Here is a 27,661-nt window from a genome sequence, read left to right on the forward strand (position 1 = left end):
CGCATTTTAACAGCGTCAGCTGTGTGGCGCACGTAGATGACGTAAGCCTGACTGAGGTGCATTCTAGAAGAATCAAAATGAATGTAAGGTTTAGTTTTTAATTGTACACATTTGCCGCTAAAAGCTGCATTGCAGCATACATAGGCCTACGTAAGTAAGTAAACCAAATAAAACATGAGATGTAGTATAAAATATTACAGTTAAGCAGCTTCACAAAGTAAGGCATAGTGCTGTTGTAGTATCTGTCAGTCCGAATAGGGGGAAGGATTCGATGGGTAGATCTGACACTGACATGTCCTATCTATCGTCTGAGGCCGCTAACGTTATTTGTTGCTGGGATTTTGCAAGCTTCTGGACAAAGGATCTGCAGTGGTGGGTGCGGCGGGACTCCACGGACTGCAAGCCCAGGTCATTGCATGCAGAGGTGTAGGTGGTGCCCATGATGATTTTGGTAGCATGTCGTTCGATCTTCTCAAGTTGGTTGTGTTGGCGGGCTGTGAGACTTGCCATACTTGAGCAGAGTACTGGAGCACTGGACGGACAAAACAAGTATAGACTGTCAGAAGGTCTTGGAAGTTACATATACTATATCTTCATTAGAATTTCAAATCAAGACAACAAGCAAAGGGTTTCTTATTTTATTGGGTACATTTTTTTTATTAATGTAACCTCATAACACTGGCATATAAAAGGCCTTTAAATGGTATTTAAAATACATGTTAATATTTAAACTACATTTAAATAAATGTCAAATACATTCAAAAGAAAAGGCTGACATTTCAAAACACACAAAGTTCGCTTGCAAACAACTTTTGAAGGAATGCAGGTTTAGGTGTGGAAAAGCTGGTCATCGTGCAGCAATATGGTTTCCATCAAATAATTTGGATAGACTCCTGATCTAAAAAGAAAGACATACAAACATTAGCTACTGCATAGCCCTACTTTATGTTTATGTGCTTCAACAATGTGTAAATAAACCGTGACCTTGAATCATTTAACTACTTACATTACTTCAATTGTCTCTGTGTCCTCATAGGCTACTTCCTCCACTATTTCCACCTCGACTCCTACCATTATTGTCTTCCTCACTGGGAAACAGAAGTATTTGATTAGAGAGAAAAAACTACATAGCAGCCATGCTGGATCACCATAGAGAAGAACGACCCTCTTTCACATAAACATAAAGAGACACATACACTTACTTCCAAAATTGAAGAGAGGGGAACCAGCCCAACTGTGGCAACATCTTTCTGGTTCACTTGGTCCATGCACACAAACACAGCCATGGCCCTCTGTCCTGTGGCTCCTCCATTGACTGCCTAAACAATGCTGGGATGATTCTTCTCCATCAGAACCAGCCAAGGAGGGCTGGTGTGGGGGGACATCCATCCACATTTCAGGGGCATCTAGCCCTGTGTCACTCCGGCTTTGGATGCTAACTAGGTCTGTGTGGACAGGGCCAAAGGGACTCTCGGTACCGGCCCAGCCCCAGTGGTTCTGGACACACTCTTGGGTGAGGCCATGGCCATCTGAAGACACAGGGGAGAGAACCTAAGAACATTTGACAAAAAGCTATTCTGTTCATACCATTGATGATGTCTAAAGGGATTCAAGTGAATGGAGAAACCAAGCAAATGGCATTATGTCTATATGTTGGATAGCACTTTAATGAGCATACAAAGACATGGGAATAGGGGAGATGAAGACTGAAACATGGATAAAGAAATGCAAAGAGAGGAGATAGAAGGCTGGGAGAGGGGAAGGGAAGAGATGGAGCGATAATAGTAAGGTGTGGTGAGAAGGGAATGACGTAAGGTAGGATGGAAGGTTGGGTGCTGTTCTGTTGCAGCCTGTTGTTGTATCACGTGTTTGGTCCTGCTGTCTCTTTGGCCTGCCAATGGGCCTGCAGAGTTTGGGCAAGGCTCTTAGTCACAAGTCATCTGCCCACACTGGCAAGCACGGAGGGAGTGGTAGGTAAGCAAAGTCAGAATAGCAGCATTGGGAAAACATAATGTTAATTGATACAAACTAGCATAAACCCTGTTTACCCCAAGGCAACAAGGCATGCCACTTGAAAACAAACCTAAATCAGGGTTGAAACAGACAAGCAATGAAAGTCCCCTGTACTATTTTGCAATGAGCCTGCAATATTCTCTCACAGTTAACTCATACACCTCACTCTTACTTGTAGTATAGCAACAAATTGCTGGATGCTCCCTGGTCCAAATTGCATGTTCTTCCTCTTTTCCTTCTTCCTCATCCTCCCATTGCCTCAGGGTTGCTGAGCCAAGTCTGCCCAGGTGCCTGTGGTGGCATACAGGCTCCCCGTTCGACCACAACCATTTAGGGTTCTGTCCATACATCTCAATCAAGGCTTCTACTGTATACCAAAGCAAAGAAGAATAACTGCGTGTTTGATTCCCTAGTTGATAATAGCAGGTCTAGAGGCTAGAGATGAGCCAGATTTGTGCATTGGCTCCACAGCAGTGCCCTCTGATCCTGTCAGTCGCAGAACAGCTTTTGGACCCCCTTGTGGCCCCCCTAAATGTGGAGTATGAAATAATTTTTACATAACACATTTTTGATATCGTTCTTTTTTTACATCCGTTATTAGACAGTGGCAACGATGATGATTATGAACATGGTCTTTTGCCTGCTAATGCCTGCAATGCAGTGAAGAAAACGATATGACAACAATAACGTCTAATGTAACTGGACCCTCTAACAGTACAACTGGCCCCAGCTTGGCCCCCCCAGTTGAAATGGTCTAGAACTGCCACTGCTTGTGTAATGATGTAATGATGACTCTTGGTGGTTTACTGTATTACAATACAACACAAATACAATACAACATTATTAGCCTGTGGGACAGTTAATGTTGTGCAGTAGCATTAGGAACATGCACACTCACACATAATATATACACAAAATACAATACACAATGCAATGGTTGGCCTGGTGAAAATAATGTTGTTTAGCACAATAGTAAGACACAGTAACAATTGAGACAACTCACAATTTGGCATCATATTCACTTGTTTAAAAATGTGAGATAAAAATCGGCACTATATGCAAATCTATTACTATAAGTACTAATACTATCTATAGTATTACTTTAGTACTTAGAGGAATGCACTCAGCATTGTATTTATCTTCGTTGACAAGTATTACTGTCACATGATTGGCAGGCAGCTGGTCACATGTTAATGCAAGGCCAATCAGGAAATAGTGCGTTGAGCACCTCAATGAAACTTAAAACACTGGAATGTGCCTGGAATATACCATTTACTTTCTCGAGTGTTCATTTCATGTTAACAAAACATACTCTGGTAAACGTTTATACTTTGACCTCTGCTCAACTAGATCCACTCTTTTACTCCAAATAAAGGTTTCCAAAGACAACAGCCTAAAATTCAAGTTCATCCCTCCCATTGCTTATTGTGAAGCAAGACATCCGACACTCCCCTTGTATGTAAAGAAGGGCAAGTCAGGGAAGGGATACTTTATTGCCAGTTGATATCACAGTGTTATTCTTTTCATTCATAGAAATGAGTTATCCTGGATATGGTGCTCCCGCAGGCAGATACCCAGGCGGGGTAAGATCTTACAGACAAGTTTCTTCTATATAAATATGAAGATAACTGTGTATCGGCAGAACCGTTTAGTTGTCCGGATGTAGAACTGCAAATCGGCCCTGCATAATATAGCATGTGTATATTGCATAGTGTTTTGCGTATACAGTATACTATTTGTTGTATCTAATACAATTTGTAGGCCTGCCTGCCAATGAATCGCTACCATTGGCAAGCCGTAGCAGATCTTTTATGCTTGATGCGCCTCTTTGCTCCAGGTATACCTGTTATTCCCGGAGTGAAGAGGCTTGAGGCACTTGTTCGATACAACAGAGGCACACACTCTTACAATGTAACAATCTGAGCTGATCAAAAGGTTACATGAAGTACAAATGTTACAATGTTAGCTCTACTATGATGGAGTTTGGGCCTACACTTTGTATAAAAAGTTCAGTAGCATATAGGTCGATAGAAGTACTGGTTATGAATTGACTCATTTCACCCAACCCTGGGAGTGGTCAGGTTCACATAATAGCTGGGACTCACTGTCCTGGTGTTGCTGGCCGAAGTACAGTTTGACTCTCTTACTGATTGCAATAAATAATCTATATGAAATAATTCTCAGCCCCTTGACCTCTGCAGAGCAAGTTGTCAATGCACTGATTTGAGACATAATTGTCTGTTGTCTATAGACTATTGGATAGGTAGTTCAGAGTGAGTCATTGAGATGTTCAACTTTAGTCACTTTCATGGCACCTGACCCAGGGGCGGAAATCCCGGGGGGGACGGGGGGGACACGACCCCCCCATCCTGGGAAAAATATGATTTGTCCCCCCCAATATCTCACTGAAACATAACTATATAATTTAAATAATATTAATAATACGCAATGAAAGCAATTGTGCTGATTATAGACACTTAATAGCTCGTTTTTAAGTTTCAAAAGATTGCGACCCCCCCACCCTTTTCCTCACAATGGTTTGATCCACTGGCAAGGTAACAGAGGGGTCGTAGCCACTGTCTGAAAGGCACTCAATGAACGTAACTGACGTGAGGTTAATCCAGTCAATCGCGCACACACACTAGCTGAATATGCAGAGCTAGCGCGCGAATATTAACTATTAAGCTAGCTAGTACCTATTCCATTTATGTGGCCTCGTCAAATATGGAATCGTTGCTATCGTCAATTTATTCCGAGATCAGCATGCAGATGATGTAAGTTAGTGCTTCAAAGTCCCTGTGATAAGGTTAGCGATAAACTGAAATCCAAACTGAACAGAACTACACTCTCTTCTACCATTGTCTTAAATATATTTAATGGTCTCGTTGCAAAAGCTAAATTGTCGCAAGGGAACTTTTATTTATTTATTTATTCATTTAACCCGGGTAGCAAAGATTATAGCAAACACCACTGAAACTGAATTAGTGCCCGCTAGCTTTGCAAATTCAGCTATTGTTGGAAGCCAGCCAATATGAAACAAACTATTAAAATTACAAAAGGTTGCAGCATATGTTGTGTAAATGGTGAACTCATACAGCTGTCAACTCTTGTCATTTTAATCCCTTTCACATTTGCTAGCTACCTTTTAGATCGAAGCCCAAATAGAATGATAAAAAATAAGATGATAGAAGCCCATCTCCTACTGTAAATAACCTACACACTGTGTGTGTGTGTGTAGCCAGCCAGCCAGGTAGAAAAATGGCAGAAAAATAAAAGACGGACATCAGAGTATTTTTCAGTACACCAAAACGCAAAGTAAGAACCCTAGTAGCCTAATATCTCAAAGACTAGTTGATAAAATGTTCATAAGAAAGAAATGAAATTCTAATGGAAATGTTTCACAATGATGTCATTAGGCAGAGCAGGCAACAGATGGCACACAGACAGCAGAGTTGGGGACAGATATGCAGGGACAGACTCAGGTAAGTTTGTTGAGTCTTTGTTTGGCAACATTATGAAAGGTTCTCCATTTTTTTGACTTGTAAAATAGGAACATAATTGGAAAATGCCATGGATACCCCCACTCTCAACTTAAACTGGTGACTGAACTAAGATTTGTTAAAGGCAATGGTATTGCTGTTGTGAGTAGTTGTGTAGTTTTGGGTACCGGTAGTTAGGAGTACGGCAAACACCTTATTTCTTTGGTTCCTCAATATACATTTACCATATTACAATGTAGGCTATGTGTTACAGCACTACTTTTGGTGTCCCTCTCAGGAATTGCTCTTGAGAAAATTTCATGCAATTGTCCCCCCCAAAGTTGATATCAGATTTTCGCCCCTGACCTGACCTATGTTGTCACTAACTGTTTCATAAGTAACCTTATGGTGTTCACGGTTCTCTCTCTCTCTAAATCATTGTCTGTCTGTCTCGCAGCATGGAAGTGCCCCTGCTGGTGGCCACCCTTCTGGTGGCCCTGGCTTTGGAGGATACCCTGGTCAGCAGCAAGACCCTCTCTATGGATATTTTGCTGCTGTTGCAGGCCAGGTAATAAGACTTTTAGCTTGACATATTGAGCTATCTGCTAGTCTCAACACAGTCAAAACAGCATACTGTAGTCTAAAAATGCATAGCGTTGTTTCGGTCTCAATAAGTATTTTTTTCCCCTCCATCTGTACCAGCACCAGATGAAAAAGAGCACTGAAGTGTATGAATGCAAATCTACGTATGGGTTTGTCAACTGAGCAGTGCCATGAGTCACGTTGCTCCTGCACCTGACATTGACCACATGAAAAATAGGAAGATTCTGCCAGGCCATGCGTGCCTTGTTTAACTTTTTTAAAAGCACCGATCCAGCCTGTAGGTCTACTGAGAACCACTGAGGCTCAGTGGACACCGACAAGCCCTCGCATTCACTGATCACCCATAGACAGCTAAAGAGTACTGTTCTTTTATCACAAGTGTATTTGTTTTGTTTACAATGGCACCACTTGCAGGACAATTAGAGAACCTCTCAAGTGTCGTTCAATTGAACCAATCCTAGAAGAATTTAGAACACATGTTACAAGCAAAGCCATGGGAAGTAGGGGTGCTGCTGCAACCCCTGAAAAAGCAGAATTGAATAATTACTTTTATTCACTAAAGTAGTGCACTGGGCCTTTACTAGTCCTGTATTAGCAGACCGATATAGCCATCTGTAGTGTGGGCAAAACATTTTTATCAGCACATTATCTCTGAACTGATCAATTAGCTGTTGGCCAGATGTGGTGCCTAGTTGGAACAAAATCCTGCAGTACTCCAGGAACATGGTTGCCTACCCGTGCCATAGAGATTAAGGTGGCTAGAGGTTTCTTCAGTTTCCAGAGGCCCAGAAGGTGGTCTCAAAAAAAGCCTCAGAATCCATTAGGGATTCTAGATTGAAGTTACCACCATCATGCCATAGGTTCTCACTTTCCTCCTGCTGCTGCTCCTCTACTTTAACATCCTAGTGCCCGTTGGGTATGACGTTTATTGCTAGGTATTACTGCACTGTTGGAGCAAGAAACAAGCATTTCTGTGCACCTGCGATAACATCTGAAATTCTGTGTACGCAACCAATACACTTAGATTTGAATAAAGTCATCAAGCAGCCATCTTGGAGGATGAAGTAGAATTCCTGAGTTACCTAAGTTGTTTCACGCATAGAACTCTCATTATAGGATATCTATGGTTACAGGGCTTTGACTGGATGATTCAATTCCACTATGTCAACTGCACCAGATAAAAAAGCACAAACTTCCACTTAGTGACTCCCAAATACAGTAGGTCAAATAGAGAACGTTTCACTTGTCCTTCAAATTGAACCAATCATAGAAGACAATTCACACACATGAAACCACAAGGCTTTTATTCAAAAATGCATTCTGTCAGGAATTAAGATGTAGATACTTATATGTAAATAGATAATGCTCATATATACAGAGAGAAACATATGTGCTAGTCATTGAAATATTCATACACATTTAGGTGTGTATGTCCTTTCATCTATTTTCAAAAAAACAAAACAATAAATGCAACGGCTGTATCACTGCTTAAAATGGACGACCCTCCGAGGCCTTTCAATGACACCAAAATCTGAATGAGCAGACATGATCAAAGAAAAAAGTGTGTGTGTGTGTGTGTACCAGTTTGTATGATGAAATCAGAGAAGCCTCTGGAATATAAAGCATTATTAGCTTGTTTAACATGGCATAACATGTTAGTTTGTTAGATGTTCATTGATTTATTCAAGACTTGTCCCACACTGCAGCTCTATTTACAGTCTGGTAGTTGGCAGCATGGGAGGTTGTTGCTGGGGAGGAGGGAAGGTCTCCCTCCCTGGTTTAGTTGGCGGGGTGGGGGGGTCCCTCTGGGATGAGGGAGGTGAAGAAGGTGCTGATGAAGGACCAGGTGGAGGCCAGGAAGCCATGGTGGCGGGGAGCAGTGGGAGCTGCCGGGTCCTCTGGGCCTTCCTCTCCACTGTCGCCCTCCTCATCCTCTAGCCCTTCATCCATCATCCGCTCCTGAGATGAAGAGAAACAGAATGCGAAAAAGAGAGAATAAGAGAAGGACCATCGGTTTGAAAAGCAGAGATGGAGAGAGAGAACGTGGCAGAGAGAAAGGAGCAGCTTGGACACAGAGACAGATCAGACAGAAAAACATAACCACACAGACAGAGACGGAATCCATCTTAGACAAGGAGCACCCACCATCTCCTGGATGTCCTGTTGTCTCTCTGCCTCGTCCTGATGAGCTAACCCCGCTCCGGGGTTCTGCAGCTCTGGCCTAAAAGGGAACCAACCAGCCCTATGCCTAGTTAAAACACAATCACAAAATGAGTATCTCACACAGATACAAAGTAAACAGGGTTCTTCAAAAGTATCCATTCTAATGTCAAACGGATAGTGTACAGATGAACTCACAAAAAGACGAGCAGCATGGCGCCTATCACCATGACGAAGCGGCCAAAGGAGGAGTAGAAATACACGATGCTGAGCAAGATGGCGGCGCGGGAGACCGTGTACATCAAGTCCAGCCAATCACGGTTCAATTCGTCCTCATTTAGCACGGCCCCGCCCTGGGCATTCATCTGGATATTGGGATTGGCCGGCCTGTCCTCTTGGATAGGGTTAGGGGCGGGGTTAGGCCCCAGGGGAGGCGGAGCTTCATTTGGCTGTGCGGGTTCGGGGGAGTGGGTGGGACTGGGGGAGGAGGGAGGTGTGGAGGGGGGCTGTGAGGCTGCCACTGCTGCTTGACTGGAAGAGGGAGAGATTGGGGAAGAGAAAGAAAGACAAAAATATTAGCGGATAGAAGCTAGTGAATATAACTCATTCCAACGTAGAGAAGTCTGTGGTCCTTATGGGTTGTTAGGATTGGGCCCTAAGTGCAGACGACCCTGACTTACTATTGCATGTAGTAGTGGCGAGCATACATCTGCTGCCACCAGAGGACCTGCATGGGCATGTACATGGGGTGGGGGGGCACACCTGCAGCCATACCCCCCTGTACCGGGACCTGCGTCCCATCTGGCCTGTGGAGGAAAAAAACAGTCACATGTGCATTCAAAAACTATGCGCAAAATTTGATTAGAAAATTGATCCCAATTAGAAAATTGATCCCAATACACAAGAACAGTGCTTACCATTGCATTATACCAGTAGAGGAAGGATTTTGAGGGTTAAATTGGGGGAAGCCTCCACGATGCCTTAGCCCATCATAACTTCCTGTTACTGAGGAGGCGGCGGACTGACTGTCCTGATTTGGTGCTGTGGCTTGGGAGGTGGAGCCAGCACTGTCTGAACTCTGAGTGACAAGACATACACCAATCATAAACCAGCAGGAGGAATAAAAGCGTTAATATATTGGTAAAAAAACAATGCCACTATGGGAATAAGGACAGCTGCAATGTAGGGCTGGGCGGTATAGTGCATTTTACTATATACTGGTATTGATGCACAGACAAGTTTGAGTTTTTACTTTACCTTGTATAACGGTATTTCAATGTTTGGTTAGTTAAATGTGTTATGCCACTCCACCGTGTGTAATGTCAGTTGGTTCCTACCCTGTCACATTAACCTCTCCCTCACCTTTTCATTCATTGTGTCAGACAGTGTGTGTGCCCGCTATACTCCAACTTTTGGTTGAAATTTCATTGAATGTCCAAAGCCCTATTAAAAACACTTAGAATGTATGTGTAGCCACCCCAGGGTCATGCACTAATAATAAAGCATATTTAGAACATGACATTTAATTTCTATCTGATTGAATTGTTGAGCTCCACAGAATGACTCCACACCATTAGACGTACCCCAGAGCTGGAGCCGGGGTCAGAGGTCAAAGAGCTGGGTGCGGAGCAGCGGGGCGTGGGCGACGCTGGAGGGGTATGAGAAGCACACACCAGGTGCATCATGTGATAACCCTCTTGCTGTAGGTGGAAATAGAGGGTTGGATGTGGGGGGGAAAAGGAGAGGGGCATAATTAATCATTTGATTCTGTTTTGGTGATCGGTGTGAGAGCGAGCGAGCGCGAATTTCAGGGAACAGGCTAGAATTCAGGGACAAAGCCAACCTCAATGTTGCTTACTACATTAGATCAGCTATTGTTATATCGTCACAGTCTCTTCTGCCTCACGCTCACCCTCTCTCACAAACACAAGGGGGTGGGCCCTATGAAATAAAGGCTCAGCAGTCAGTTGTCTGTTATGTCTTGAGGTATCTGTGATATTGCATACCAAATTCTAACATTTCAGATACAGTGTTAGTCCACCATACTCCAAACTTCGACCATATGCCACAGCGGAAAAACAGATACAAGGTCGAGGGTGGTCTTTACCTTCCTGAGGACATCCCTCAGCTGCAGGTGGTCCTGGAGGAGATGGCCCGAGTACACCAGCCGCTGATCCTTGGATGACTAAGACAACACAACTGTCAGTCTGAGAAAGCCTGTTGCAGAATTCACAACTAGAGCATGATAAGCCCTAAATGCTAAAATTATGGAAATGTAACACGTGCCTCTAGCTCTTAATTATGCAATAACAATGGTGCTGAAAGTATATCAACAAGGTGGTAGGGCAATATTTCTTGCACATACACATGTATGTTTATTAATACAGAAGTACTACTGCAACCATTGACCTAAATGTTTCACTGATCTGATACAATGACCGTACATGACATTAGTAACATCTCTGGTTGGAAAATGTGCATTGTTTTTATGTAGATTTGAGAATATTTGCATGAAAATCTGGCAGCATTTGGATGGAAACCCAGTTTGTGTTCCAGAAGAGACTAAGCATCTTCAGATTAGATTACATTCGTTTGGGGTAGATTACACACATGAACGCATGCCTGCAGCATCACAAGACAGTGCTTTACAGAATTTTCACATTATGTGTACAGAACCAGTCAAACGTTTTGTATGGTTCTATGTAAGAATGCTGTTTATCGATTACAGCTCAGCATTTAACACCATAGTACCCTCCAAACTCGTCATTAAGCTCGAGACCCTGGGTCTCGACCCCGCCCTGTGCAACTGGGTCCTGGACTTCCTGACGGCCCGTCCCCAGGTGGTGAGGGTAGGTAACAACATCTTCACCCCGCTGATCCTCAACACTGGGTCCACACAAGGGTGCGTTCTCAGCCCTCTCCTGTACTCCCTGTTCACCCATGACTGCGTGGCCATGCACGCATCCAACTCAATCATCAAGTTTGCAGACGACCCTACAGTGGTAGGCTTGACTACCAACAACGACGAGACGGCCTACAGGGAGGAGGTGAGGGCCCTCGGAGTGTGGTGTCAGGAAAATAACCTCGCACTCAATGTCAACAAAACAAAAGAGATGATCGTGGACTTCAGGAAACAGCAGAGGGAGCAGCCCCCTATCTACATTGACGGGACAGTAGTGGAGAGGGTGGAGAGTTTTAAGTTCCTCGGCGTACACATCACGGACAAACTGAAATGGTCCACCCACACAGACAGCGTGGTGAATGCAGCGCAGCAGCCAAAAACACTTAAACTTTTACAGATGCACAATCGAGAGCATCCTGTCGGGCTGTATCACTGCCTGGTACGGCAGCTGCTCCGCCCATAACCGGAAGGCTCTCGAGAGGGTATTGAGGTCTGCACAATGCATCACCGGGTGCAAACTACCTGCCCTCCAGGACACCTACACCACCCGATGTCACAGGAAGGCCAAAAAGATCATCAAGGACAGCAACCACCTGAGCCACTGCCTGTTCACCCCGCTATCATCCAGAAGGCGAGGTCAGTACAGGTGCATCAAAGCTGAAACCGAGAGACTGAAAAACAGCTTCTATCTCAAGGCCATCAGACTGTTAAACAGCCATCACTAACATTGAGTGGCTGCTGCCAACATACTGACTCAACTCAAGCCACTTCAATAATGGGAAAATGTATGTAATCAATTTATCGCTTGCCACTTTATATTATATAATGTTTACATAACCTACATTATTCATCTCATATGTATATACTGTACGCTATACCATCTACTGCATCTTGATGTATTAGATGTATCACTAGCCACTTTAAACAATGCCGCTTTATATGTTTTCATACCCTACAATACTCATCTCATATGTATATACTGTACTCTTACCATCTATTACATTTACATTTTAGTCATTTAGCAGACGCTCTTATCCAGAGCGACTTACAGTAGTGAATGCATACATTTCATACATTCTTTTTTTTTTGTGCTGGCCCCCCGTGGGAATCGAACCCACAACCCTGGCGTTGCAAACACCATGCGTTGCAAACACCATGCTCTACCAACTGAGCTACAGCGAAGGCTTGCCTACGCCGGTCGGCCATCACTCATTTATATATTTTTATGTACATATTCGTATTCATTCCTTTACACAAGTTGTTGTGGAATTGGTAGATTACTTGTTAGATATTACTGCATTGTCGGAACTAGAAGCACAAGCATTTCGCTACACTTGCATTAACACCTGCTAACCATGTGTATGTGACAAATAAATTTGATTTGTTTTAGAACACCTACTCATTCAAGGGTTTTCCTATATTTTCTACATTGTAGAATAATAGTGAAGACATCAAAACTATGAAATAACCCATATGGAATCATGTAGTAACCAAAAATGTTAAACAAATCAAAATATTTTTGAGATTCTTCAAAGTAGACACCCTTTGCTTTGATGACAGCTTTGCATACTCTTGGCATTCTCTCAACCAGCTTCATGAGGAATACTTTTCAAACAGTCTTGAAGGATTTCCCATATATGCTGAGCACTTGTTGGCTGCTTTCATTCACTCTGCGGTCCAACTCATCCCAAACCATCACAATTGGGTTGAGGTCGGCTGATTGTGGAGGCCAGGTCATCTGATGCAGCACTCCATCACTCTCCTCCTTGGTCAAATAGTCCTTACACAGCCTGGAGGTGTGTTGGGTCATTGTCCTGTTGAAAAACAAATGATAGTGGGACTAAGCGCAAACCAGAGTGGATGGAGTATCGCTGCAGAATGCTGTGGAGGCCATGCTGGTTAAGTGTGCCTTGAATTCTAAATAAATCACTGACCGTGTTACCACCAAAGCACCCCAACTCCATCACACCTCCTCCTCCATGCTTCACAGTGGGAACCACACATGCGGAGATCATCCGTTCACCTACTCTGCGTCTCACAAAGACACAGCGGTTGGAAGCAAAAATCTCTAATTTGGACTAATCAGACCAAAGGACAGATGTCCACCGGTCTAATGTCCACTGCTCGTGTTTCTTGGCCCAAGCAAGTCTCTTCTTATTGGTGTCCTTTCTTCGCAGCAATTCGACCATGAAGGCCTGATTCATACAATCTCCTCTGAACAGTTGATGTTGAGATGTGTATGTTACATGAACTCTGAAGCATTTGATTGGGCTGCAATCTGAGGTGCAGTTAATTCAAATGAACGTATCCTCTGCAGCAGAGGGAACTCTGGGTCTTCCTTTCCTGTGAAAGTTTCCGTATTGACTGACCTTCATGTCTTAAAGTATTGATGGACTACCATAATATGGACTTGGTCTTTTACCAAATAGGGCCATCTTCGGTATACTACCCCTACCTTGTCACAACTGATTGGCTCAAACGCATTAAGGAAAGAAATTCCACAAATTCACTTTTAACAAGGCACACCTGTTAATTGAAATATATTCCAGGTGACTACCTCATGAAGCTGGTTGAGAATGCCAAGAGTGTGCAAAGCTGTCATCAAGGCAAAGGATGGCTATTTGAAGAATCTCAAATATATTTTGATTTGTTTAACACTTTTTTGTTTACTACATGATTCCATATGTGTTTTTTCATAGTTTTTACGTCTTCACTATTATTCCACAATGTAGAAAAGAGTAAAAATAAAAACCCTTGAATGAGTAGGTGTCCAAACTTTTGACTGGTACTATACGTAAATGTGGACCTATGTACATGTAAAATCAAGCATTTCAAATCCCAAAAATGTAGTCTATGCTCAGAAGTGATAGTTGGGTTTTGGTTTTGTGGTCAAGGCGCATCAAGATAGAGCTAACAAATACACAATGTGGCAGAGAACCCAATGTGTCATTAATTTTGGAAAACCTTACCCTTGCAAATGAACTATTAAGACAATATCCCTTAATTTTGGATGCTTGGTTGGTTGCTGTGGTTACACAGTTTTGTTGTGCTTTCCCAGGTAGATGTCCCCTTTTGAGATTTACTTTCAGTTTATGGAGCTCAGCCAGAAAACAATGAGACTGTCTACAGCCTCCTTTGGTTATAGAAAATGCTAAGATGAATAGCCCAACTGCAATTACCTCACAAGTGTATAACATGAAAAATCAGGGCTTATTTCTTCCTCCGATTCTGGAGAAGTAAGTCTACTTCAATGATATACTGAACAAAAACACAACATGTAAAGTGTTGGTCCCATGTTTCATGCTAAAATAAAAGATTGCAGAAATGTTTAAGGCCACTCTAAAATGAGCAGTTTTGTCACAACACAATGCCACAGATGTCTCAAGTTATGAGGGAGCATGCAATTGGAATGCTGACTGCAGGAATGTCCACCAGAGCTGTTGCAAGAGAACGTCTCTACCATAAGCTGCTTCCAACGTCGTTTTAGAGAATTTGTCAGTACGTCCAACCGGCCTCACAACCGCAGAACACGTGTATGGCGTCGTGTGGGCGAGCGGTTTGCTGATGTCAACGTTGTGAACAGAGTGCCCCATGGTGGCGGTGGGGTTATGGTATTGGCAGGCATAAGCTACAGACAATGAACACAATTGTATTTTATCGACGGCAATTTGAATGCACAGAGATACCGTGTCAAGATCCTAAGGCCCATTGTCGTGCCATTCATCCACCTCCATCACCTCATGTTTCAGCAAAAAAACAAAAAATGGCAGTACCCACTCACCGGCTTGCTTGGGTACACATTCGAGATGTGAGACTTCAGTTTCTCCACCGTCCAGTTGAGAAAACAGTTTATTGTCTGGTCGTCATACTTCTGGTTGGGGGCCTTGATGACTAAGGTGACGGGACTGTCAACTGCTCCTGGGTCCATGGTTCATATTAATGGGTGTGTCAAGGGGATGGGAAAGGACAGGGCCCGCCTCCTACACCTGAGGAGGAAGACTCCCTCAGATCATCTTCATCATTGTGATCTCAAGTCCAGCTCAGCTAATGACTATGGTGGACTGGGAAATTTCCCCTCTAAAGAGCTGTCATTGGCGGGGAGACGGTTCTGTGTCCAATCACGATGTAATCCTGGTGGAGAGTGAAGCAGCTATGTTTCTTGGGGTTCTGTCAAATAGAGAGAAAGTGATTAAGACCATGCTTCTCAAACATCTGAGCATTTTGAATGTCCTTACTTGTGGTACTAGCTAGGCTACTCAAATGTATTGACATGCACAGATTGACAGTCTCTGGAATTGTTCGTGTTAATTTATAATAAAAAAAAACAGGAATATTGGCTAGCTAGCTAATACTTTTAAATGCTTTTATAATATAATTAATGAGTGAGACACACAGTCAGTCCTGATGATCACTATTTAATCCTATGTATGGCCAGTTTAAGAAAATATTGTTGCTCGAGTGCTTAGTCAGCGTTTGACTATATTCAACAGAAGTCACGGATAAACATAAACATAGGCACTGGACCTCTGACACCCCTGGCCTAGCTAGCAACAATTCAGGGAGACATTCGAGTCTTCAGAACACCTGTCGCGTTGCGTCATACAGCTGTCAAAACGAGCCGTCCAGCCAGAGACTAGTTAGCGAGCTACTTGTTAATTGTTTACACTATCCACCAAAACAAGTCTATGTAGAAAGTAATTGTATGATGTTAACTACTTTAGCAGATCTGACAAATATACGTCCGTCTTACACGAGTGCTGTGCTATCAAAGCTCCAGAGATTAGTATTGCTAACTAGCTAGCTACCTATTAGCCAAGCTAACTTTACGTTAGCATATCATTAATTGTTTGTTTGCTACTTGTCTTGATAATACGAACAACGTGACAGTATCGGGGACGGGAGGCTTATTCATACACAACATTAACTTACTGTAGAATCTTTGAGTATTTTCGACCCCTTTTGACTGCTCCTTGCCAGTTCGACAATTTTTTTTGGTGGGTCGGGGCGTAATACCGGAAACTACGTAATAATATTCAACCGACAGCTAGTTGGTGACAGTCATAGAGATAGATAGAGGGCACTATAATAACATGTGTTAGTCGTCCAACAAAAGTATTTGTATATATATTAGAAATGTTGATGAGAAATGTACATTTTGTCAGTCTGGGAAATAATCACTTGAGCATTTTTCCCCCAATGTGTGTCTGAGACATGTTGTGGATCTTCTGATTTGGTAAGGACATCTGCAAGTTTGTGCTGTTCTTTTTGATAGTGCAAGATTCTCAACTAATGAAAAATATGTGATGAATTTTATTATAATTCTTACTAATTCTTCTCAAATTGATTAAATCGTCCCACCCCATCAATCTACACACAATACCCCATAATGGCAAAGCAGAAACGGTTCAGATATTTTTGCAAATGTATAAAAATAAAAAATAAAAATCGAGGAAATATCACATTTACATTATTCAGACCCTTTACTCAGTACTATGTTGAAGCACCTTTGCCAGTGATTACAACCTTGAGTCTTCTTGGGTATGACACTACAATCTTGGCACACCAGTACTTGGGGAGTTTCTCCCATTCATCTCTGCAGATAATCTCAGGCTCTGTCAGGTTGGATGGGGAGCGTTGCTGCACAGCTATTTACAGGTCTCTCCAGAGATGTTCGATTGGGTTCAAATCCGGGCTCGGGCTGGGCCTCTCAAGGACACTCAGAGACTTGTCCCGAAGCCACTCCCACGTTGTCTTAGCTGTGTGTTTAGGGTAGTTGTCCTGTTGGAATGTGAACCTTTGCCCCAGGCTGAGGTCCTGAGCACTCTGGATCAGGTTTTCATCAAGGAGGCCTCTCTACTTTGCTCTGTTCATCTTTGCCTCGATCCTGACTAGTCTCCCAGTCCCTGCCACTGAAAAACATTCCCACAGCATGATACTGCAGTGGCAGACATTTTTTGGTAGCCTTCCCCAGATCTATGACTCTACAAAATCCTGTCTCAGAGCTCTACGGACAAGAGAGATGCACTGTCAACTGTGGTACCTTTTATAGACAGGTGTGTGTTTTTCAAATCATGTCCAATCAATTGAATTTACCACAGGTGGACTCCAATCAAGTTGTAGAAACATCTCAAGGATGATCAATGGAAACAGGATGCACCTGACCTCAATTTAGTGTCTCATAGCAAAGGGTCTGAATACTTATGTAAATAAGCTATTTCTGTTTTTATTTTTCATAAATGTGTAAAAATGTCTAAAAACCTGTTTTCACTTTGTCATCTGGGGTTATTGTGTGTAGATTGCTGAGGATTTTTTAAATTGAATCCATTTTAGTATAAGACTGTAACATAACAAAATGTGGAAAAAATCAAGGGTTCTGAATACATTCCGAAGGCATTGTATATAAGTTACATTTGGGGAGATCTAATTGTATGATGGCTGCCTAGTAGCTTGACTGAGTCTCTTGCTTTTGATAACATAATATGGAGTCAGAATTAACATTGGTTATATTTTGTTGTTACACTTATCTGTTATCCTCATTATAAATGGAATATCTTATAGAATTCTACAGTCTGGCCACACAGGAATGTTGTTTGTGATTTACACATTTTTTTTTTTTTTTTTTATTTAAACAGGAAAGTCAAGTAAGAACAAATTCCTATTTACCACAGCTAAGCCTGGATGGCACTAGATCAATTATGTGCTGCCCTATGGGACTCCCAATCACAGCCGGATGTGAGACAGCATGGATTTAAACCAGGGACACATCTTGCACTGAGATGAATTGCCTTAGACCGCTGCGCCACTCGGGAGACCTCATTTATATCTCGTTTTAGCATGGACATTGCCTTTGAGAGCGTCCACCATTTTAAAGTAGTCAACTGGCTGGGGGTTCCTTTGGGTTGGGAGTAATCAGCCAATGACTTCCAATTTAAATTGGGTGCTGTGGTTTGTAAATGGCTCTAACCTATATAACCACCATCTAGTGGCCACAATAAATGAATGACACACAATATTTGGATTCAGAACTAAATCAGCAATATTAGCTTTACACTTTATTTAAACACAAAATAAGAAGAAAATGGATTACTTTAAAATTGAGATAGTGTCAATGGCGCTGCCCATGCATGCTAAAATAGCAGGTATGCAAAGATGAGGCTTCTATCTATCTCTATGGTGTAACCCCAGATCTGCTCCCTGGTTCAAACCAGGAAGCATCTCTCTGAAGCAAAAGACTCAGACTCCTCGGGAGAGGTGATGCCTACAGAGAGAAAGAGACAGCTATGACCTTATATCTGTAGTTATAGGACCAGATTACAGTAAATTCCATGTGTATCTTCTTGGGAGTGTACTGTCAAGGGTGGGTGTCGGTGCCTTTCAGAGTGGTCCTATATAGGCTAATTAAAACCTAGTAGGCCTACACATATGCAAAAACATACACAGACATGCATGCACACACAGACACAAGCGCACACATATACATTTGTCTGATGATGGCAGAAGAGTAGGGCTCATGTGAATATTGTTTGCGAACTAAGGGGTGTGTTCAGGAGAGAACAATGTTACAGAATTTTCAGATAGAGAAAAAATTATAAAAAAATTATATTCAGTTTCAAACATATTGTGTGGAGAGACATGATTATGTTTCAGGTAGAATATGGAATCATGTTATCTCTATCTATTACTGTTCTACCTGAAACGTTAAAAACATTTCACCTCACTGAATAGACCCATGACTCCTTACTCAGTGGGCAAAACTGGTTAAAATTATGTCATAATGACATCGAACCAAGACAGAAGGAGGAAGCTAGGAGATGGAGGTTCATAGTTGAATGGCAATATTGTACTGCATTGTTGTGATGTAAGAAATGCAGAAGGAAAACCGTGTGGATTCATCATATACCAATCACAGAGGTTAATCCATTTGTTGTGATTAAGACGTCATTAATTTTGTTTAGAATTGTCACGTCTACTCCCGCTTTCCGGCACTCGATGTCGGTCTACTAACCACCGTTCCTGGACACCCATCTATACGAGCACCTCCATCTATACGAACTGTGAGGAATAATTATCTTTTTACATCAGCACATGTATCAATATGTTCTATTGTTTTGTTAAGCTACATGCTTGTGTGGCTAAATAGGGGGTAAAACTGTTGAGGCATGCAGAAGGCTGTTTCTCAAACTAGAGTCACATAAGAAACCACTTGATACTGAAATACAATAACGGGCTCAGAGTGTACAGGAAGTGCGTCATGAGGCTGGGACCAGCCTGCATGCCAACGATAGGATGAGTAAGTTTAAACCATGCTCATCCTCCCTCTGACAGGCCAGCAGTGAGCGGGAACTATCTCTGTCAGAGTATTTAAGGAAGAACAAAGGATGGGACACTCAGTTCTCTGTATACTCTGCGAGGTGGTGCAGTGAGCCCGTATATACGAACATCATATTTACCATTTGTACTATCATTCTATTTACTTAAAGATTAATTAAATAATCATTGCAAAACTAAGTTGCATGGTTTGTTTATATCCTAATATCAGATTCGATTGACGCAACCCAACAGAACACTTGCATCACCTCCCTGATTACTTCCCATTTATCTTGCACTCCGTTGTTATCACCCACCAGACAATAGTGTTTATGTTTCCATGTTAGATGCAGCTCTTGTTTTGTTCCATGGTCTTAGTCATTCAACTCACTAACTGCACTTGTTTCCTGACTCTCTGCGTCTATGTTACAAGCATTTAATCAATAAAGTAGCCCAGATGTATCCTGGCAAACAAGCTTTCAAAGTAATTTTTTGAATGTCATAAAAACACTTGTGCTTAAATTTAAGTTATGATACTGACCAGTCTCCTTGCAAAGTTGTTTATACTACTTGGTCATTATTTATTACTGTAAGTGGAACATTTTATTTTATATAATATTAATCCAAACTTTTCCAAAACCACTTTTTTATGAAAGAAATTAAAAAATTCAAGAGTTGGCTAAACAGAATAAAATGTCCTTCAAAATAAGCAATAAGTTCAACTAAATTAGTTTTATGTATTTAACTATTCCTTTTTACCCATGTCTTATGTAAAGTATCTTGGCCATCTTTTATATATTCCTTACCAGTGTCATATTTTGTCTTATCGTGTGGACACTATTATGCCTCGTTGGGGGTTTAATTGAACGTGTTTATAACTTGAACGAGTTTTGTAATAAGATCAAAATGAATAAAAACAGAAGTCAAGCAACCTGTTACCTACTGATGAAGTGAATCAACATGCTTGTCATGCTAATGTCGTGCTAATGACTGATGATCTCACAAAGCATCACTTAAATGAAATGCACTAATCTTCTAAGCTTGCCAAATTGTCCACGACTGTGATAATGTGACACTTACAGCTCAGACATACCGGTAGGATTGTCAAACGTTTGCCTGCCAACAGTACTTAGCACTTCTGAACAGAGTGTCAGCAGTCAATATCTTCTGTGTTCACACAGCAAAGACCTTGAATTCGTCAGCCACCTTTTTAACATACTCCAAACCAGTTGGCAGTAGCGTTGTTTGGCAATGCATGTCTGCTTATGGTTTAGATTGCGCTAATGTTGCTATTTAGTAGAAAGCCTTGACTATACTAGCCAGATGGCCACAGCTAGATAACTACCTAGCAAGATGATGAAGAAATTATTTAATTCACTCTCCATAATCCCATACTGCCAGTCCATAGCCGAATGTCGTTGTTTATTTTTACCCAGTTTTACCCCGTTTTTTTACAGACTCGGGAGAGACGAAGGTCAAGAGCCGTGCGTTCTCCGATATACAACCCAACCCGAACTGCTTCTTGACACAATTCCAACTTAACCCAGAAGCCAGCCGCACAAATGTGTCGGAGGAAACACCGTGTCAGCGTGCACTGCACTCGGCCCGCCACAGGAGTCACTAGTGCGCGATGGGACAAGGACATCCCTGCCAGCCAAACCCTCCCCTAACCCGGATGACGCTGGGCCAATTGTGCGCCGCCCCGGTCGTGGCCGGCTGCGACAGAGCCTGGACTCAAACCCAGAATCTCTAGTGGCACAGCTAGCACTGCAGTGCAGTCCCTTAAACCACTGCGCCACTCGGCAGGCCCAAGGCTGAATGTTCAGCTACCTAGCTAACGTTAGCATATTCGCTAGCTATCACAACATAAAGGACACCACTAACTCGGCAGCTAACACAGGCAGCTAATCAATAGTGATGTAATTATAATGTCAATACTAGCCACAGTGGTTTGCTAGCTTGGAGGAAGTATTTAGTTCAGAGATTCAGTTTCAGAGTGTTTAATAGTCACATGCACATGGTTGCAGGTGTGATTGTAGGGTACAGTGGAAATCTTAGGCTTCGATCTCTAAGTGGAATAAAATAATGAAAATTGTAATAAAAAATAGCAATGGAAATAAGATGAACTACCATGGCAGTGATGAATGAATAAATGTCCATTGGGGTGGAGGCAGAGTAAAGACTTGAGGGGGTGGGGGAGAATGTCCATAGTGGGTGTGTAATGTGTTTTGTCTGTCAACTTCTACAAGAAATATAATCCATACAATTATGAAATATTTACAATCCTCATTATTTTATAGTCCTAGTTAAATTCAATGAAGTTTTTTTCATAGTTATTGTATTTATTATTATTATTTGATTTGTGATTCTGTGTACCTGATATCACTTCCCACCATGTTAGTTTGTTGTTCTCCATTTAAGAAAACAACCCCTTCCTACAATGACACCACATTCAGGAAGTGTCATAATTTATTTGGTGTGAAAACAATGGTGCAAAGCTAAATAAATATAAACATTCAGTTTTATCCATTTGTCCATGTTTCATGTTGTTTGTATGTCCCACTCATACATTTCCACCCTGCTTGGCTAAGGGATGACCAGGAATGTTCTCTTGATAAGTGTGTGAATTAGACCATTTTCCTGTCCTGCTAAGCATTCAAAATGTAACGAGTACTTTTGGGTGTCAAGGTAAATGTATGGAGTAGAAAGTACATTATTGTCTTTTGGAATGTAGTGAAGTGTAAGGGCTGTCTTCAGGAATGGACCAAGGTGCAGCGGAGTTAGTGTTCATCATCATTTAATAAAGAGCGAACACTATACAATTTACAAAACAAGAAACAACCGACAGCCAAACAGTACTGACAGCATAACACACTGAACAGAAACAATTACCCACAACCCCAAAGAAAAACACACACTACTATATAGGACTCCCAATCAAAGGCAACTCAACACACCTGCCTTCAATTGGGAGTCCAACCCCAATTAACTAACACATAACACAAAAACTCTGCCACGTCCTGACCAAAACTAATACAATTACGCCCTCTGCTGGTCAGGACGTGACAGTACCCCCCCTAAAGGTGCAGACACCGGAATGCACCTAAAAAAAGAAAACACACAAAAAAATCCCCAATACCCCAACAATAAGGGAGGGAAGGGAGGGTGGCTGCCGTCAACGAAGGCACTGTGCTACACCCTCCCTCCCCAACCCACCTATCCTGGAGGTGGCTCAGGTGCGGGACGTGGACCTCGCTCCACCTTCGGCATCGCCCACTTCGGTGGCGTTGATAGCTGCGCCGGGCAGACGGGCCACTCGGGCTGACCCTGGCAGACGGACCACTCTGGCTGGGCCAGAGGACAGGCGGCCCACTCGGGCTGGGCCGGAGGACAGGCGGGCCCCTCGGGCTGGGCCGGAGGACAGGCGGGCCACTCGGGCTGGGCCGGAGGACAGTCGGGCCACTCCGGCTGATCCGGGCAGTCGGGCCGCTCTGGCAGCTCCGGGCAGTCGGGCCGCTCAGGCTGACCCGGGCAGTCGGGCCGCTCCGGCTGACACGGGCAGTCGGGCCGCTCCGGCAGACCCGGGCAGGCGGGCCGCTCTGGCAGCTCCGGGCAGTCGGGCCGCTCAGGCTGACCCGGGCAGTCGGGCCGCTCCGGCTGACCCGGGCAGTCGGGCCGTTCCGGCTGACCCGGGCAGTCGGGCCGCTCCGGCTGACCCGGGCAGTCGGGCCGCTCCGGCTGATCCGGGCAGTCGGGCGGCTCTGGCGACTCCTGACTGGCGGGCGGCTCTGGCGACTCCTGACTGGCGGGCGGCTCTAGCGACTCCTGACTGGCGGGCGGCTCTGGCGACTCCTGACTGGCGGGCGGCTCTGGCGACTCTTGACTGGCGGGCGGCTCTGGCGACTCTTGACTGGCGGGCGGCTCTGGCGACTCTTGACTGGCGGGCGGCTCTGGCGACTCTTGACTGGCGGGCGGCTCTGGCGGCTCCTGACTGGCGAGGCTGGGCTGACGCACTAGACGCCTGATGCGTGGGGCTGGTACCGGACTTGCCAGCCTGGAGACACGCACCTCCATGCTAGTGCGTATAGCAGGAAACACCGGACCGTAGAGGCGCACTGGCGGTCTTGAGTGCAGGGTTGGCATCACCCCTTCAGGCTCGATGCTCACTTCGCCCTGGCACATGCGCGGCGCTGGTACTGTGCCTACCGGCCTGAAAATCCCAGGCCTCACCACAGCCCCAACCCCAAAGCACGGGACATGTCCAGTCTGTTTCAGCCTAAACAGGGTATGGGGAGCTGGCCTGGGGCTCCATCCTCGCCCCGTCAAACAGCCCTTGTGCCCCCCCAAAAAAAATTATTGGGGCTGCCTCTCGGGTTCCCTTACCCGCTGTGTTCCCCAGTCCTCGCCAGAATTCCTCCGCTGCTTGGTCCTGTTGCGGTGGGTAATTCTGTAAGGGCTGTCTTCAGGAATGGACCAAGGTGCAGCGGAGTTAGTGTTCATCATCATTTAATAAAGAGCGAACACTATACAATTTACAAAACAAGAAACAACCGACAGCCAAACAGTACTGACAGCATAACACACTGAACAGAAACAATTACCCACAACACCAAAGAAAAACACACACTACTATATAGGACTCCCAATCAAAGGCAACTCAACACACCTGCCTTCAATTGGGAGTCCAACCCCAATTAACTAACACATAACACAAAAACTCTGCCACGTCCTGACCAAAACTAATACAATTACGCCCTCTGCTGGTCAGGACGTGACATGAAGTAAAAGTAAAAGTTGTCAAAAATATAAATAGTAAAGTACACATACCCCACAAAAGTACTTTGAAGTATTTTTACTTAAGAACTTTACACCGCTGGCAAAAAAACTAACATCCCATAGCCTACATTCCGTAGGAAGTGTGACTGGCTCATCCATTGATGTAGAAAATGGCCTCTTTTTTTACTTTTGTGTTGGCTCCCACACGTGTGGGTTCGTGCTCTCTGATTGGCTCAAAGTCAAGTTGTTTGCGCCTATTCTACAAGTAGAAACGGTAGGTTTGTCGCTACCGGGGCGATTCACAGCAGGTACCACTTTTGTTGTAGCAAGAGAAGGAAGAGCCTACCACTGCGATAAATACCTATCGGCAGTGAGATTATAGGTGTGTTTAATGGTTTAAGGATTAAGGGTACTCCCAAAACATAAAGAATACACTAGGCTATTTAGGCTATATAACACCTCAAATGGCTCCCATTTCTGGCAAACACAATGCAACATGTGATCGATAGTAGCTGTCATTAAAATGTGATTGATAGGGTCTCTAATCAATAGGGTTCAAATCCAGGTCGCATTACAACTTTTGTGCTATCTTCAATTGCTGTCATCTGGCTACTGGAAATGTATCAAAAAGGTTTACAACAAGTTGATATGATTTGTGAATCTTATTCAACTTTAATCTAATGAATTCTACATACAAGTGAGGTCAGTAAATATAAAGAATACATATGCACATATATCTGTGCATTTTCCAAATCAATTTCACAAACCCATATTGTCATTGTTCTGTTCCATTAAATAACTAATAGCCACATAAAACAAGTTTGCCCTCATTTTATATCACAATTATTATAGTTTGTATTAATAACAATTGCACTACCTGGGTGAGATTCAGTAAAACATTTTTTAAACGATCTTAATTCCTGAATGTGTTTTATAAATGTATTTGTTGTTTATGACATTGACTTATTTGCCATTGTGCATATGTGACTCACCACCTGGACTTGGTCTTATGTAGCAAAATTTGAAATTGTGTTTTTTACATTGGTTAAAAGTAGAGACTCAGAGCTACAAAATTGTATATCATATACTGCATTTGAGGAACAATGGGAAAGTAATTCTGCTTTGAAAGTTGATCCACTTGTAAACTCACTTTTGAGAAAATGGGCATTGAATTTTTTGGTATCTAGTGAAGAGTTCTTATTTGTCTACACCCATTCAGCATCGTTCACACCCATCTAGTTTCGCTCTCGGAGAGCACACTTGATGCTCTGGCCGATGATTTGTTTACCTATGGATGACATGAAAAAAGCCTAACCAGCTCTGCTGGCAACAATTTCATTAAGCTTTTTTACAGCCCTTTACATATTCAACGGGTGTTGTACACACGTCACGTAGCAAGCAGTTGCTAATCAACAGATAGTTTGTTGATAGTATGACATAGTATTCGGACTATCCAAGTGTTTGTGTTTCTGTCTATTCGTGGTATCACATACTTAACATGTGAACTGTCCTCAGTGAATTGTATGTATTTACTGTATTAACTGTCTCGACATGTTTTTCAATGTTTGATACTTTATACTGTTTGTCTTGTATACTTGTGATTCATTCATCCTTTACCTTTTGTCTGTATGTTTGTTTTGTTTGTTATCTCTTTGTACTGTTTGAAGTGTGCATCTATCTTCCCTCTCTCTCTGGGGGATGCCGGATACAACAGTCCCTCATTCAGTGTTGGAGTAAGACACAACAGGCTCTTGAGGGCACTAGCTCTCCAGGTGCTTTGCCAGAAGCTCGATTGTGGAATGTTGCCCAGGAGTTCTCGTTCTGCTCCCAGGGCGAGGGCCAGGCCTTCCACTACTCACCTACATCTGGATTTCTTCATCCCCAGTACGCCCACGGTGGACTCCAGTCTGTTCGTGCCAGCAGCACCTTCGACCCGTTCTCCAGTTGCCCTACCACACTGGACTCAGCCTGCTGGGACATAGGAGTTGAGAACCCCTATCCCACACACCAGGGTTTCCTCTACAGGGAAGTCTCAGATGAGTACTCAAGTCCCTCAGGAGGCTCTTTCATGCTATGCAAGAAGCCCCACTACCTGAACTGTCTTTCCAGTGTGTGGAAGACATCTTTGGGCAGATGTAGATGGAGCAGACAGAGTTCAGTGGAAGGACCAGTAAACACCCCTGCCATATTCTAAGTCTTCAATGGCGAGGGTTGCCAACACTCCAGGTTTGAATAGTGAGAAGTAGTTCTATTCGGGACTGTTTCAATTAAGCAAATAATGAACATTTTAATTATGTCAATGGACTTATAATCAATCCCAAAATGAGTTTGGCAACATATAGGCAGACCTGAATGTATTAGCCATGTAGAATAAGACTGTACAATAGGACTGTTGCATGAATGAACATAGCTGCTGCGCTGTTATGTAGGAGGTACGTTACTACTATAATATAGGGTTCATCTATTTATTTTTAAACATGTATTTAACCAGGCGAGTCAATTAGGACCATGGGACGGACCCATGTATTTACTGGTTATAAATGGTGAATAATATAAGTAGAATAATAGATTGACAATTTATTTTACATAATTATCACTATTTATTGTATTTATTCCAAATAAACACCTACTTTATTTATTATCTCATAATTGACAGTGAAATAGGACAACCATACCATCCATACCTGCAGTAATTTGAGTCAGGTGTGCCGGTAAGTAGCACCCATCTAATTTAGGAGAAAGCTTTTAGCTTTAGCTTTTAAATCACTCTTCCTTCGATTTGATAGATATACTTTTGCAGAAATTAGACTACAACCAAAAACGGCGGAACGTTTTAGGAGGCGGAACGTTTAAATTGGTGTGATATTTCCTAGACGCCTGGAAATACATCACTTCCGGATTTGCAGTTCGCACGAGATAGTTGGAAACACGTTTGTTTTGCAACTCTTATATTTATCCAGATGAAGTAAACACATTTCCTTCATTAACTGACTGGAAATCAAGTCGTTGGAAGTAGCTATCGCACAGGTAATGTGCTTTTATTTCTCCCTGCCTTCGTAGTTGCAATTAGCTTTGTACGTCAACCAAGAGACCTGGTCTCAGAGCATTTATTATTCTGTATGTAAATCCGACACAAAAATATAAACTCAACTGATACAACTATTTTACTGAGTTAGAGTTCATATAAGGAAATCAGTCAATTGAAATAATTTCATTAGACCCTAATGATGGTTTCACGTTACTGGGCAGGGGCGCAGGCATGGGTGGGCGGGGCTTGGGATAGCGTAGGCCCACCCACTGGAGAGCTAGGCCCAGCCAATCAGAATAAGTTGTAACCCACAAAAAGGCTTTATTACAGACAGAAATACTTCTCAGTTTCATCAGCTGTCTGGGTGGCTCGTCTCAGACGATCCCGCAGGTG

General features: G+C 43.1%; 2 protein-coding genes and 1 long non-coding RNA gene across 4 annotated transcripts in view; 2 read left to right on the plus strand and 1 right to left on the minus strand.

Annotated features, from left to right (window-relative positions):
- Positions 1-13: 13 nt before the first annotated feature.
- On the plus strand, positions 14-1,704 carry LOC115176670 (uncharacterized). The gene is made up of 2 exons (XR_003872259.1): positions 14-83; positions 1,037-1,704. It is a non-coding gene; the product is annotated as an uncharacterized LOC115176670 (long non-coding RNA).
- A 5,678-nt stretch (positions 1,705-7,382) lies between these two features.
- LOC115176671 (homocysteine-responsive endoplasmic reticulum-resident ubiquitin-like domain member 2 protein) lies at positions 7,383-16,194 on the minus strand. Its single transcript, XM_029736830.1, has 9 exons — positions 16,087-16,194; positions 14,939-15,324; positions 10,363-10,440; positions 9,839-9,955; positions 9,173-9,333; positions 8,936-9,061; positions 8,454-8,786; positions 8,241-8,343; positions 7,383-8,054 (listed from the first exon to the last, which is right to left on the minus strand). The coding sequence occupies exons 2-9, from the start codon at positions 15,083-15,085 to the stop codon at positions 7,875-7,877; spliced, it is 1,245 nt and encodes a 414-aa protein (XP_029592690.1). The 5' UTR covers positions 15,086-15,324; positions 16,087-16,194; the 3' UTR covers positions 7,383-7,874.
- A 10,931-nt stretch (positions 16,195-27,125) lies between these two features.
- LOC115176672 (ribosome biogenesis protein BMS1 homolog) overlaps positions 27,126-27,661 on the plus strand; it is a 40,640-nt gene continuing 40,104 nt past the window's right edge. The window contains exons 1-2 of one of the 2 annotated variants that reach the window (XM_029736832.1): positions 27,129-27,186; positions 27,217-27,267. The gene's annotated coding sequence lies outside the window, so the exon portion shown is untranslated. Of the gene's footprint in view, positions 27,268-27,661 lie in introns of both variants that reach the window. The other variant, XM_029736831.1, reaches the window with a different exon arrangement.

Source organism: Salmo trutta, chromosome 37 (assembly GCF_901001165.1).
Source record: "Salmo trutta chromosome 37, fSalTru1.1, whole genome shotgun sequence".
Classification (NCBI taxonomy): domain Eukaryota; kingdom Metazoa; phylum Chordata; class Actinopteri; order Salmoniformes; family Salmonidae; genus Salmo; species Salmo trutta.